The sequence below is a fragment of the Opisthocomus hoazin genome, chromosome 8 (genome assembly GCF_030867145.1).
Source record: "Opisthocomus hoazin isolate bOpiHoa1 chromosome 8, bOpiHoa1.hap1, whole genome shotgun sequence".
Taxonomy (NCBI): Eukaryota; Metazoa; Chordata; class Aves; order Opisthocomiformes; family Opisthocomidae; genus Opisthocomus; species Opisthocomus hoazin.
The window spans coordinates 48,677,072-48,690,969 of NC_134421.1; the positions used below are offsets into that span (position 1 = coordinate 48,677,072).

General features: G+C 39.4%; 1 protein-coding gene across 4 annotated transcripts in view; it reads right to left on the bottom strand.

The window, feature by feature from the left end:
- The window catches only part of CADPS2 (calcium dependent secretion activator 2), a 325,438-nt gene that overhangs the window by 117,087 nt on the left and 194,453 nt on the right, over positions 1 to 13,898 (bottom strand). For all 4 annotated transcript variants that reach the window (XM_075428325.1, XM_075428323.1, XM_075428324.1 and 1 more), the window contains exons 9-10: positions 7,770 to 7,836; positions 1,605 to 1,713 (exon numbers count right to left, since the gene is read on the bottom strand). In XM_075428325.1, the coding sequence (XP_075284440.1) occupies positions 1,605 to 1,713; positions 7,770 to 7,836 (176 nt within the window). The remainder of the gene's footprint in view (positions 1 to 1,604; positions 1,714 to 7,769; positions 7,837 to 13,898) is intronic.

Sequence of the window (13,898 nt, forward strand, 5' to 3'; positions counted from 1 at the left end):
TATCAAATTACTCGTTGTCCTCTGTGTGTGTGGGTAGGGTGGGTGTTAAAAAATGTTATAGGTATTTATGACCTAGAAATACGATTGAGAGCTATAAGGATCAAATGGTAACACATGGAAGTAACATATAAGTAGAATAAATATAGAAGTCACTGGAGAAAATATTTCCATAATTCCATTTCCGATTCAATTCTAATTTATCTCTTATTCATCTTTCTGTGTCATATGCTATTTTGCATTTCTCTAACATATCTTCCTTCTTGGCATCATTTTCTTAGTTGGAACTCCCCATCAACTTTATCTCTTCTTGAACAGAGGCAGCTCCTTACATATCAGTGTTCCTGCTCCTTCCTTGGTACCTTTTTCTTATTCTAGTGTTCTGTTCTGACAGTGCATACCCAGAACAGCACATACCAGTCAACGCGGCTGACCTAGAGATTTTTTTATGCAAATGTTGTTTTGGCTTTCCAAACACCTTCTGAGCATTGTTTGCCTTCTCAATTATTCTAAACATCGAGCCAACGTTTCCAAAGACCAATCATCAATATTTTAGATGTCTCTTAAATTCACAACCCTCCACTGCATAGGTAGAGTAGAATCACAGAATCACAGAATCACAGAATCACAGAATCACAGAATAGTAGGGGTTGGAAGGGACCTCTGTGGGTCATCTAGTCCAACCCCCCTGCCGAAGCAGGGTCACCTACAGTAGGCTGCACAGGACCTTGTCCAGGCGGGTCTTGAATATCTCCAGAGAAGGAGACTCCACAACCTCCCTGGGCAGCCTGTTCCAGTGCTCCGTCACCCTCAGAGGGAAGAAGTTCTTCCTCACGTTCAGACGGAACTTCCTGTGCCCCAGTTTGTGCCCATTGCCCCTTGTCCTGTCACTGGACACCATTGAAAAGAGCTTGGCCCCATCCTCCTGACACCCACCCTTCAGATATTTGTAGGCATTTATAAGGTCCCCTCGCAGCCTTCTCTTCTTCAGGCTGAACAAGCCCAGTTCCCTCAACCTCTCCTCGTAGGGGAGATGCTCCAGTCCCCTCACCATCCTCGTAGCCCTCCGCTGGACTCTCTCCAGTAGCTCTTCATCTTTCTTGAACTGGGGAGCCCAGAACTGGACACAGAATCGTGTGTAATTTTGATTTCCTTTTGCCATTTTAATCCTACCTTGTGCATATTTTTCTGGTATCGTCAAATTTAGTTTTGATTGCTCTGAGTAGTTTGTCTTTAGCAAGCACTGTCATCATTCACCTTCTTTTCTAAGTATGAATATACTTCACAGTACTCTGCCACATGACTCCACCATCAAAAACAGAGAGAAAAGGGAAAGACTAACTAGAATTCATAATTATTCCCTTGTATCACATGTGGTTTTACAATGTTTAAGGCAATCATAGTGTAAGTTTATTGTTTGTTCTTTATAGCACAAGCTTCTTTCTAAAAGCATGATTTTTCACACTAGAAAATCCTAGAGGAATAATTGCAAAGCCTTCAGATGCTGAAGAAAAGAACCTAGGGTTTTTTTGCTTCTAGATCAAAATGAACAAATTGAATCGATGGCTTTACACAAATATATCACACTTCAAAATCATGAAAAGTACCTGTGTGAGGAGCTGTATAATCCACAGTGTATCCTTCGAGTTGCATCAGTTCCTGAGGCTCAGATTTCTTTTCTCTGTAACTGCACATTGCAAACGTGTATTGGCTAACCTGAACAAGAAAGGACTTCTTAATTGCTGAATTCAGTTCTGGAATTCTATAACACATGTACCATGGTTTAAATTAGCTTTCAGTTGTGTTGAAGAAATAAACCTTTTTTTTTCCCCCCCAGAAATATTTTCAGTGTAAAACTTTACGTTCTTTCCCCTTCCTGCCAAAAGGAAGGAAAAAAAAAAAAAAAGCCATAAACGTATTTCTCTGCAGTTTCCTGAAATACAATGTATTTTGGGCTGCTGCTTTATGAAAAATGGAAAGCAAGCAAATTGGGTTCTGATAGGGAAAATACTTTGTACTGTGGTACTGACCAAACTGATCAGTCTACTGTGTGATAAAAAAAGTCCTGCATTCCAAGAAGCTGGAGAAAAAGGACTTTGAAGAGTACTGTTTGCAGGAGTGCCACAATTATTTATTAGCTGGAAAGATGAACACATAATCTGGCCAATTCTAGTTGAAGATGGTAAGCACCAGAACCTTCAGTTTGATTTTATAGTCTAATTTCTGCATCCTTTGCACCTGTATTCAGACCTATCTTCAGGTTGTTTGGTTCACTGGATACAGTACTGTGTAGGCCAAGCAGCTTGTGGCTGGTATGAACAACATCAGTTGCTTCTCATCAAGTACAATTTTTAAAAAAATAATTAATAAGATGACAATCTGTCATCCTGTGGTTTAAGACAGAATAGAAAGTGATAAGGAGAGCTGAGGAAAAAGTGACTGGAAAGGGCGAGAAAGGAACGTAAAAGCTTGGAGAGGAAAAGCAATCACTGAAACAAAACTGACATGTTCCCAGCCCTAAATGAAGAGCTGGAAAGACTATAAAAGGTGACCAGAAGAAAGAGCTTGTGAATCTGTGAACACTTGAAACTCACGGGAATTGAATTTACATGGGCCTCGGAACCTCGGAAACTCTGATTTCCATGCACTGTAAGACATCTGGCCAACTGACTTGTTTTGAACTATAACATAATTTCTTAGATCTGTAAAATTATGCAGGGACACAAGGACAGGCAAGGAGCTTGTCTGATAGATGATGGATCATCTTTATCTCAGTTGTCCACTGCTCAGCTAACTGTTACCTAAATTTGTTGCTTTGACTACAGCTTCAGGAATGATCCTTTTTGAAGAAAATTTCAACAGTTGGTTTCAGCTTTATGCATATATTCACAGGTGCTGTACCCACACACCACTCCACCTTGAAGTACAACTATTCAACTGCAATTGACAGATGATTTTTGACTCTCTGTAAAAGACTGATATTTTTGGAACACAAGGATAGAAGGTGTGGTTATTATCTGCATAACGCTCTAAAAAAATATCACTGTTTTAAGTATTTGGGTTTTTCTGAAACAGGATTATGCTGTGCTATGTGTATGCAGCGTACGGTGACTGAACATCCTCTGCCACAGTGCACACATGCAAAAGGAACAAGTGCAACAGCTCGCTCTGCAAAAGTGCCATCAGCTCTCAAACACTGAACTGACATCTCCAGAACCACAGCAGAAGTCTACATCTGAGAGAAATTATAGGTATTCCAGTTTAATCAATGCATTAGTTATGTGAAGGCAGTTTTATAGAAGACAAAAATTTGAGACACTGCGAGGCAACTAAAACTGAGTGCCAGCTTTCCACATCAAAATTAGTATATTCACTTAAGTGGGCTGTACCAAGAACTGAGAGCTAAATATAAATAAAGACAAGAACCAATCTACCCCATCACTTTCAGAAATTCAGATTTTCAGGCTAGAAGGGACTATTACAACCAGCCAGCCAACCCTCCACCGTAACACACGACAGAATTTCACCTTGCTGTTTTGTGCATTGAGCCCATAGTTTTGCTTTCATTTATAATACATATTTTGTAAAATTACTATAGTTTGGTTTAAAGACGTGAAGTTATCCCTTGGGTGCCAGGGCAGGGCCTGGTAGCCAAGGCCCGGCCAGGAGCAGGGCAGCCGAGGGCACCGGGCCAGCCCCAGCCCCTGGTGTCGGGCACCTCCCTGGGCACAGGGCACGGCTGGGCCGGGCTGTGGGCCTGCGGGCCTGGCTCGGCAGGGCCCAGGGCTGGGCAGGGCATGGCTGTGGGGAGCTGGAGAGCAGCCCTGCTGTGGTGTCACTGGGATAGGGGATGATGGCCCTGGGAGGCTGAAATGGGGTCCTGGGCTGTGGGCAAGGCCGGGAGGACCTGGAGGTGATGGGCAGGGACAGTCTGGGCCTGTGGTCCCTCTCGGGGCCCTGACACAGGGCTCAGCCCCTGCGCCATGTCATCTGCTCTAGGCCCAGCAGCAGCACCACTGCTGCTACTGCTTGGTGTTTCCCTCTCTGTGTTCCCAAGAACTGTATTTGCCCTCCTGCCCAAGCACGGAGGGAGCTTTTGGTTAGACACACCCCTCTAAATCCTTTGCAATTAACACCATATTTCATGAGAGCTCCCTCCTCTCCTTTTCTTGTAAACTGAACCTACAGATTTAATTTTCCATACCTGGCACTGCAGTAAAAACATTTTTCAAATTATTCTATTTTGTGGAATGAAATAGCCTGGCAAGCACCCACATCGCTCACATTTTCATGTCAACGACTCTGTGTAACCACACTGTACAGACAAACTGAGCCATCAAAAAGGAAGCTAGCAGACGCTACTTGTGCAAATGCATAGGATGCCCATTTTTTTCCACATTTTTTCAGCCACTATGTTTTTGAATATAAGCTTGTGGAAGACCTGGGCTATGCGTCTTTTTTCACGTTTAACCTCAACTCTGTAACAAGACAGAGATTACAATGCTGTTGATCTTACCCTTCAAACTTATTTCAAATGCAGTCTCTTATTTTGAATTAACAATTTATTAAAAGATATTCATGTTACAATCAGTCCTATACTTCACCTTTTTGTTCAAAATGAGACATTTTAAAGACTCTCCACCACAGAAACAAATAGAAAAACTCCAGAAAACTTTGTTGGGGGAAAAAAGTCTCAACAAAATAAAGAAATACAGAACTTCCCTCATTTGTTTACACTTCCACACACTCTTTTCCTCATGGTTATCCGTGGCTGCTATCAGTTATTATAGAGAAAACCACCAGCACAAGCTGAAATTACACTTTTTAATATAGATCTATGACTGGGTTTAAGTGTATTGTTAGCAGCTAATGGAGCTGTTCGTAGTTTTTTGTTAGAATTCAGCAAATTAGCATCAATACTTCATGGAATAATGGATACTGAAAAGTCAGGACTGTGTACAACACATTCTCAGATAAAAGCAGAATCAAGCCACCTTCTTAAATAGTAATTCTTGACAGAAGGAAAGGCAGTTCTCTTCCTACAACCGCATTTACCTGAATCTCCTAATTTTCCAGAGGTCCAAACACTTGACTACCAGCTGTTTTACCTACTTTGTAACAAAGTGGAAAACCAACAACCTGTGCACGCATGACAGACAGACAGGCACAGAAACGTGGACATGACTTATGAGCAGTGTCACGCGGGGATGTCCCCACGGGGCAGAAAGACCCTGCTCAACGTGCTTGGAGGAACTGCGACTGCAAACCTGGAGGCTGGCTCTGTGGTGCCTGCTACAGGGCATCCCTGGGCAGCCTGCTTCAGGAGTTCGGCAGCAAGAATTAGCCTGCGTGGTTGGCGTGTTTAGAAAAAAATTATCCATGAAACAAATGACTGACAGTTCAAACATTAGAACAGATGAAATTAAAATGACAGAAGTGAATCTGCGTTCAGATTCCTGGAGGAAGATATTATCAGACAGTAGATGAAGTAAAACACAGCATGTCCAACTGAGGCTTTTTACCTAACGTGTTATGTCCCTGTCTTTTTCCAGTTTGAAATGAATAATATTTTAGAAAAGTGACTGGACTGTAAAAGGAAGAAAAGCAAATATAACGAAGAGGTTAAAATTTCCAGACTCTGTAACCTTCCTACAACATAGAGCTGTTCTTTCAGAAACCACTAACAACTTCTAATATGTGTAGCAATAATGAAGGTGCACATTACTTACATCATGCTCCTGAAAAATCAACATTATTCACCTAATTTCACAGCTGAGTTAAATTTTCAAAGCATGTGTAAATCATACTGACAGTCTCTGTCTTAGAACTGAATTTCATGGCCTTAATATCTTACTAATGTAAGCTAAAACCTAATCTATAGAAGAAGACTCATCAATGTGTCAATAATGTATCAATACAGCAGACTGATATTCATTACTGAATGGTTATTTCACAAAAATTGACTTCAGCTAATTATCAGTGTATGTATCACGGCTGGACTATGTAAATGAGCCAGAGATGTCTGGACAGTATTGATTTACCATGGTATTTTTTATATAGCCTTATTTAGTTGATAGTTGCTTTAAAATGGAAAAGATGTTTAAATCCCATCACAGTTGGAAAATTCCTGTAATATTCTCCTCCAGTATTTCAATTTCAGCATAGAAGGCAGAAGATAGTTAAAATTAACTTGGCTGGAATAAACTGGTCTCCCAGGTGGCTCCATATCACAAGCACAGAAAGACTGGGTCTCTTAGGTACACACTTTAAAACCCAGATGACACCTGTGGCTTAGAGGAAGAGAACAAGGTCTTTCTTTTTGTGAAAGCAAGGATGTAAAGTAGGAGGAGCGTTAAAGAAAAGCGCGAAGGACAAGAGAGCATCTAGCTTTTCTTTTTTCTCTTTTTTTTTTTTCCCTGTAACTTTAAGTTATTTTCTCTTCACATCCATGCCTCAACAGCTATCCCATATAGCAATCTTCCCAACCTTTACAAATCTTCATAAAGTCACAAAAAGTCCTTGTCTCTTCACAGAGGGCCTTGGTAAAATCAGAACCCAAATGAATTTAGTAGATTTTCCAGAAGATCCTGTTCAACCTTATAACCATTACTCACTGATTATCAATACGCAAGCCAATTTCCATTAAAGTCAGGGAGAACACTGTATTGACATTAAGCTTAGTGAGAATAATATGAAAATACTCTCAGCTTTTAACTTTACTTTATTAAAGATGTTGCTCAGGATTTTTTTTTTTTTTTTTACATCCTTACAATTTTCATCGCTTAGAAGTAGGAGGAGATCGGGTAATTGTGACTGACAGAGTGGTAGAGAAAGGAATCAGGCTTACTGTAAAGTAGTTTCAGAAGCCTTTGTTCTTAAAATAAGCCTCGTTAACAGGCTTCATCCTTTGTATGACATTTACGGAGACTCACAATTTAACAGTTTTCTTTCAACAAAACAAAGGACACAGAAGAAGAGTGTTCTCTGAACTGACTCAGAAGAACATCAAATTTGTAACTGCAATCTGAAGACAAGCACAAACAGAAAATAATGACTTTTCCTAAGGCTCACAAGAATCGTTCATTTCTCAGTTTTGATCACTGTTCTACTCCTATTCTATTAATGTCATGTTAATGTCACCTTCCACTAGCATGTGAAAATACTTGCAGTTCTAGGTTTGGACAAAAAAGTTATGAAATACCAGCCCAACACATTTTTGTGGCTAAGAACAATTGTTACACCAGATTTCCTGTAACAACTACATAATTTTACACAATTTAACATTGCACGGAAGAACAAAAAATAGCATTATTAAAGAAATATTTACAAAAAAGTTCTTACTAGGAACTATTGTTGCTTTTATTTAATTTTTAAGGCAAGAAATCTTTGTTGAGATAGAACAAATGAAACAGTAAGTACAATCCACTTTGCGAAATGTAACTTTATTTTAAATTGAGTGCTGCTAGAAAGCTGTCAGCGAAATGTTTCAAGGTCACAACAATTTCATTCAGAAATTTCTAGGTTTCAATCAAAACACTGCTCGGTGTAGGGACTCCTTTATATATATGTAAAACTCGGTGACATTTCTGTTTACTATGTATGAAAATTAAAAAAAAAATACCCTGGATGTGTGTATGCTGTAAGAAGCTTGGAGTAGTGTGGCATATGTTGCCTGAAGTTACGGATTTACTAATGGCTCCAGAAACCATATGTTAAGAAAATTGATAGTCCAAGACTACTTTTTAAACAAAACTTCATGGCAGACTACTAACCTGAACAAGAACAAAGTAGCGTTTTTTCCACCGCTTCCAAACCTTCTGTCCTAGAGCATACAAATATCTGCAAAGGAAATAATAAAGAGAACGTTTTTCCATTAATAAGCAGCATGATATTAGGAGGATCCAATACAAATGAGTGTATTCATTTGCTTTACCTACTGAGCTGCTTCTTCACTGTTGTCACTTCTAAGAAGTGATTTTTTTTTCTTCTGTTTACTCAGACCATAAAAATGCAAAGAGATACTCTTATGTTTAAGAAGACTAGCCTGCTTATCACTTATATTTTAGCAACTGTGTCCGAAAATAGAAAAAACAGCTTAAAGTAGAACACTTTTGACTGCACAGAAATACTGTATATTAGAAAAGTTAAACTCCGCAACACTTTGCCCCCCCCCCCCCCCTATTTGGTTTCCATAGATTTGCTAGTGTTTCTCTAGTCAGTGAGAAGTCAGTCACAGTGTCAGTTTGGGAAAATGCTCAAATAGCAAAATGCCAGCAGACACATAAGATTGAATTTTTTTTCCACAGTAAACTAGAATCTAATTTCCCAAACAGAAGCACTTCGCTATAAAGACTCATAGATTACAAAAAACCTCCATGTCACCTTGGCAACTTCCAGGCTTGGGATTAGGCAATGTAATCAACCAGTGAGATGACAAAACCACAGATGATACTGTTTGGTGGTGAAGAAAGCACCCTCATCACCCAAGAAGATGCAGTAAGTTTTATGGCATTATAGTGACACTTTTTTTCTGTCACTGTGGTCACGTTGCACTGCTGTTAACAAAGACAGCAAGAGGACAAGGATGAGCTGTGGCATTGTAAGCAAGAGCCTACAAGTGGTAAAGATCTGCTGCTTAAAACCAGACAGGAGAATAAAATATTACTTATGAGACATCCCTTCCGGCTGGCCAGCTTCTGTCAAGGGCATCTAGTACAACTAGGTAGGTCAATGGCAGAATAAAGATCCAAATTGTTCAAATTAATGAATGCTGCTTCACAAGGCACTCGCCAGAAGATGCTGGCACATGTACTATGGAGAAGTTAAAATGACTTGGATCAGAGATGGTTGGTTTGGATGGTTGGTAGATGGACAAGTGCCTTTGTGGCAACAGGACAGAATCTGCTGCCCTCTACTTTCTGGTGTCTTTTTGGGCTCTGTTGCCCGATGCTTCTGAACTCAGTCGAAAAACAGAGCAATCAACCAATAACTCCCGTGAAACAAGCAAGCACAATACAGGCAAAACCTCTTTCCCACCTGTCCTGGGCATATACTCGAGCACATTCTCTACTGCTTGTGATATCACAAAGAACAAATTTTTGCCTAACACCTTCAGTGTAATGCTTATTTACTATGGTGGTTTGTCAAGCCTTCTTCAACTGTGCTACACCTGTGTTGAAGCTCTGCCTCGCTTGGTTACTCTGCTTTTTATTCGTATGAGAGAGAGGAGAACTAGCTTCGTGTACACCATTACCAGTTATGTAGCTTTGATAGTCCAGATCCTGCCATGCTCTTTTTGCCTTCTTAATTATGTGATAATATTTTAAGTTCAACAAAGAAGGAGAGGAGTAAGAGTTATGTCAGAAAGGTTACCATAAAAAGGGCCTGCTAGGGTTTATATAAAAGTTTATAATGTTTTGCAGCTAAAGAAGCGCTTACCTCACAGAATGATAGGCACATATTCCACCACAAAATAAGAACTGTTTTGCTTTTCACATGTTTCAAAAGAGACAGGCATGTTCCCCTAAATCAGAGCATTTATTTTCCCCAAAGCACACCGCATTGCTATTGCCCCATTAATCTCTTTACTACTGCCACAAGGTGGAGAGAGAATGACTGATGAATTTCACTCATCCTTGAAGACGAATGAGCAGGGGGGAGAAAAATACAGGGGTCCACAGGTGGCCTTTGGGCTCTCTCAGTCCTAAGCCTGCCCTGTTCTTCACGGTGATTCTACCACCACAACCCTCAGAATATCCTGTGGGTTTCTCGGATGCATGTTGGAGGACAACTGCCCCGTGGACTGTGAAGACCAACTGAGAATACACAGTCCTCAAATGCTACAGTACAAAGATATCCTGACCATGTTCCCACCCTCTTGGCATGTCTTAAATGACTGTAAAGGAGCCATACACTAACGGAGGATTCTTCTTGCTCGAGAGCAATCCCAGTATCATCAGCAGTGAGTAATCCTGGTATCATTAGCGGTAGCGACTTTACATTCTACCAGGACCACGGCAGAAAACGAGTAACCCAACCTTAGCAACACCAGGTTTAACTCATTCTTTTTCATTATTAACTGAGCCTGGTATAGAAAGGTGCATTTAAAATAAGAGATTTTAAAAGAACTTTGGCTATCAGAGAAAAGGTGGGCTGCTTTTTAAATTACTTTTCATGCAAGATACACCATATCACACAGGTCCTACAGGCAGAACTATCATAAGTTACAGTAAATTCAAAATCATAAAATAAGAAAGCATACAGAAAAGAAATTAAATAGCATCTTGCACTTTTTATTCCTCCTATAAATCAATTCCAACTAATGTGCTAAATAAGAGCCTCCCTGGGAAACAAAGGAGTGGAACGTAACTATCTAACTTTAAAATCCACTGGTCTTAGATAAGATTAGGTAACAAAGAAAATACCGTTCACAGACAGAAAGCTGGGATTTAGCAGAGAAGTGCAAAGCCTTATGTTACTCGTTTTGCAAATCACTCTAAACACACAGTTATAATCTTATGTTATTAATCCCTTTTCCAGTGCCATCTCCAATGATGACAGGTTTTTTCTAACACAGAAAGTTTCAGCTATTCACACGGATTATATCCTGTGTTCACCTTAAGCATGAATGTTCCTGAAAGATGAAGAGATTAATTCTTACTCAAGAGTCTAACATTTATACCCAGAAGGAGTGAAACATCCTAGACCCTTAAAATCCTCTTTGACCTTATCCTTCCCATTTACTTTCCATTGAAAAACATGGGAAGCAACGGATCTAAGAACCTTGTTAAATTTGAACAGTAATATCTAGGTTTTGTAGAAACTGCAGCTGATATTTAGCACAGAAACAGTCTACAACAGCCAGTTCCAGAATTAAATGACAATTGGTTTTACAACTGGAGCAAAAAATTAATAGGTTAACACATTCAGAAGTGAACTAAGTCCTAGAGCTAAGTTGAAGAATGTTTTATTTTTAAGATGGGGAATTGCATCAGTTTTCATGGGTCTCAGGTAAATGTCAGTACCACAAACCAGAGCAGACCCTCACAGTAACCAAATCCTAGAGCTTCAGCCTGCTATTTCTTTACCCATACTTGTATCTGTTATTCACCTACAAGCCCCACTCACTCTCCCCACCCAAAAAAATGTGCACAAAATGCACAGCGTTAATTGTTCAGACTACTCGAAACAGCCTCAGCACCAACAAGAAACACACAACAGCCATTTCTTCAAACACTGTACCTTTCCCAGGCAAAATATTCTATGAAATACAAAGAAGAAACTGATATTCAGAAGTAATCAATTCCAGATTTCTAAAAATAAACCACACCATTTGCTACAATTTTTGTCACTCTAATTTGGGTTCCAGAATTGGGATAATCTAAAATAATTCTTGAATTATTACATTTTAGTCATACATCGAGAAGGAAGATACTGAAATAGTTCCCCTGTATCTGAGCGCTGAAATAGTAATTGCTTATGACTAAATAGATTTATTTTGACTTTTTAAGATAATGTTTTGAGAGTGTTTAATGAGTAGGCTGAAAAGAAGTTAGGAAAGATTGGTTTTCTGATGTACATAGAAACAGATATAGATGGCAGACTTTTATTCTGTAAAAATTTAGTAATATAATAAAAATGTATACATAACATCCATATCTGTACATGTGCACATTAGACAGCATATTTCTAGTTAGTACGTATGTGCTTGGTTGCCTTCTTCAGTCTTTTTAAATTACTCACACAATTTCCAGTAACTTCAGACTAATATGCCTGCTTTTATACAGCACACAGAAAACAGGACCTTGATCAAACGCGTTGTCATTAAGTGCTACCTCAATGTAAAGATTTTCTAACACAGTTTTGTAGTAATATGAAAACGCAACCAAGCATACAAACTATACAATTACTTTCTCAAGACTTTCGCACTTAAAAAGTTCTACAATTATCTTTTCTTAAATATTATTTAATACTGCTTTCTTTCTCTTCACTCACTCTCACATTGAAAAGTAAAAATAGGATTTGTATGAAGTCACAGATTTACCGGATTATACCTCACAATGCTTACAATATGATAAAAAAAAAAAAATTAATATTTAAAGTTCATTTTCCTGGAAAACAAACAAAAATACAGGCAACTACATTTCCACTGCAAAACACAGAAACTCCTGGACAAAAATGTTTTTTATATCATCCTGTCTCAGCCAGTACCGTTTTCTCCTCCAGAAATAGAACACACAGACTGAACAACCATTATCTTTAAAAAGTCTCAGCATCGCTATATTTTAAATACATAAAGGTTAAATATTTTTCAAAGTGCATTTCCTTGCGTTACAAAAATGCAAAACCATATAGCTAAATATTATAGTTCAGTTTCAATGATCTGATGGCATACACAGGAAAGAAGATGGCAGCTTATTTGCTCTAAGTCGATGCTGCGACAGTGCAGGGTTCTACTTTTTGATGAAAAAATCAGCACTAATGAATAGCTGGAAAACATAATTGAGTGTGGAATACCGGAGCTATTCACTGCTGGAGAAATGAGAAAAGACTTATTACTTCTACAGAGATCATTTTTAGACCGGCCTTTTTATTCTAAGGAATGAAGCAATCTATCTACATCTTGAATGATAAATTCTCTACTTGTAAAAGGCTTCATTTATCACAAACAATGAAAAAAAATATAGAAAGAAAAATCAATACGTGCAGCAGTTTAGTCCAGCAAAGGCCTTTCTTAAAGAGAAACCTCAGTCAAGGTTGAAAGAGCAATTAATGCAGTCTCAAAAATCTGGGCCACTCTGATAGAGTTCGGTTAACATGTGGCAGAAGTAATCATCCACTTGTGAAAATGATTTTCAGTTCATTCTCAAACACCTTTCAGACACTCATGATCCCATTTAACTGACAACAATACAGGCTATCTGTGGGCATCATTGCATTCGCTGCGAGAGCCAATGGGGACCAAATGCCCACAGGCACTTTCAGTCATCCCTGCACAGTTGCATAAAAGGAATCTTCCTTGCACTGCATTCCTTCTTCTATTTAACCTCGTAAGATTAAGCCATTTTTTTGTCTTCAGTTGAGGAGGAGAGAGAAAACTGATTCAAGACAACAATATGACCTGGGTCATAAGAAACCTAGCTGTAAACATTCTTGGATTCATTTTAGTACTTTCTGTGCTCTTGAGAAAGAAAACTAAACAAGCCTTCAACAGATGGAAAGAAAAAAATCAGCCTAAACTTCTACTGTAATTATGCCTGCTAAGGATAAAGAAATGTTGAAGAATGTCAAGTAATACAAACACCACAGCCACAGAAAACAGCTCCGTTTATTCCAATGAGCAAGACACTCATAACACAAAAAGGAAAATGTGTGGTGTTTATTTCCCCCCCAAACAACTTTTCACTTACAGTATAAATGGTTATTGGTATTCTGGAAGATCAGATATCCCTAGATTCTTTAACAGTGGGATCTTGCTGCACTCCAGAGCGCTTCAAAAGTTACAGAATCACAGAATGGCATGGGTTGGAAGGGACCTCTGTGGGTCATCTAGTCCAACCCTCCTGCTGAAGCAGGGTCACCTACAGCAGGCTGCACAGGACCGCGTCCAGGCGGGTCTTGAATATCTCCAGAGAAGGAGACTCCACAACCTCCCTGGGCAGCCTGTTCCAGTGCTCCGTCACCCTCAGAGGGAAGAACTTTTTCCTCATGTTCAGACGGAACTTCCTGTGCCTCAGTTTGTGCCCATTGCCCCTTGTCCTGTCACTGGACACCATTGAAAAGAGCTTGGCCCCATCCTCCTGACACCCACCCTTCAGATATTTGTAAGCATTTATTAGGTCCCCTCGCAGCCTTCTCTTCTTCAGGCTGAACAAGCCCAGCTCCCTCAACCTCTCCTCGTA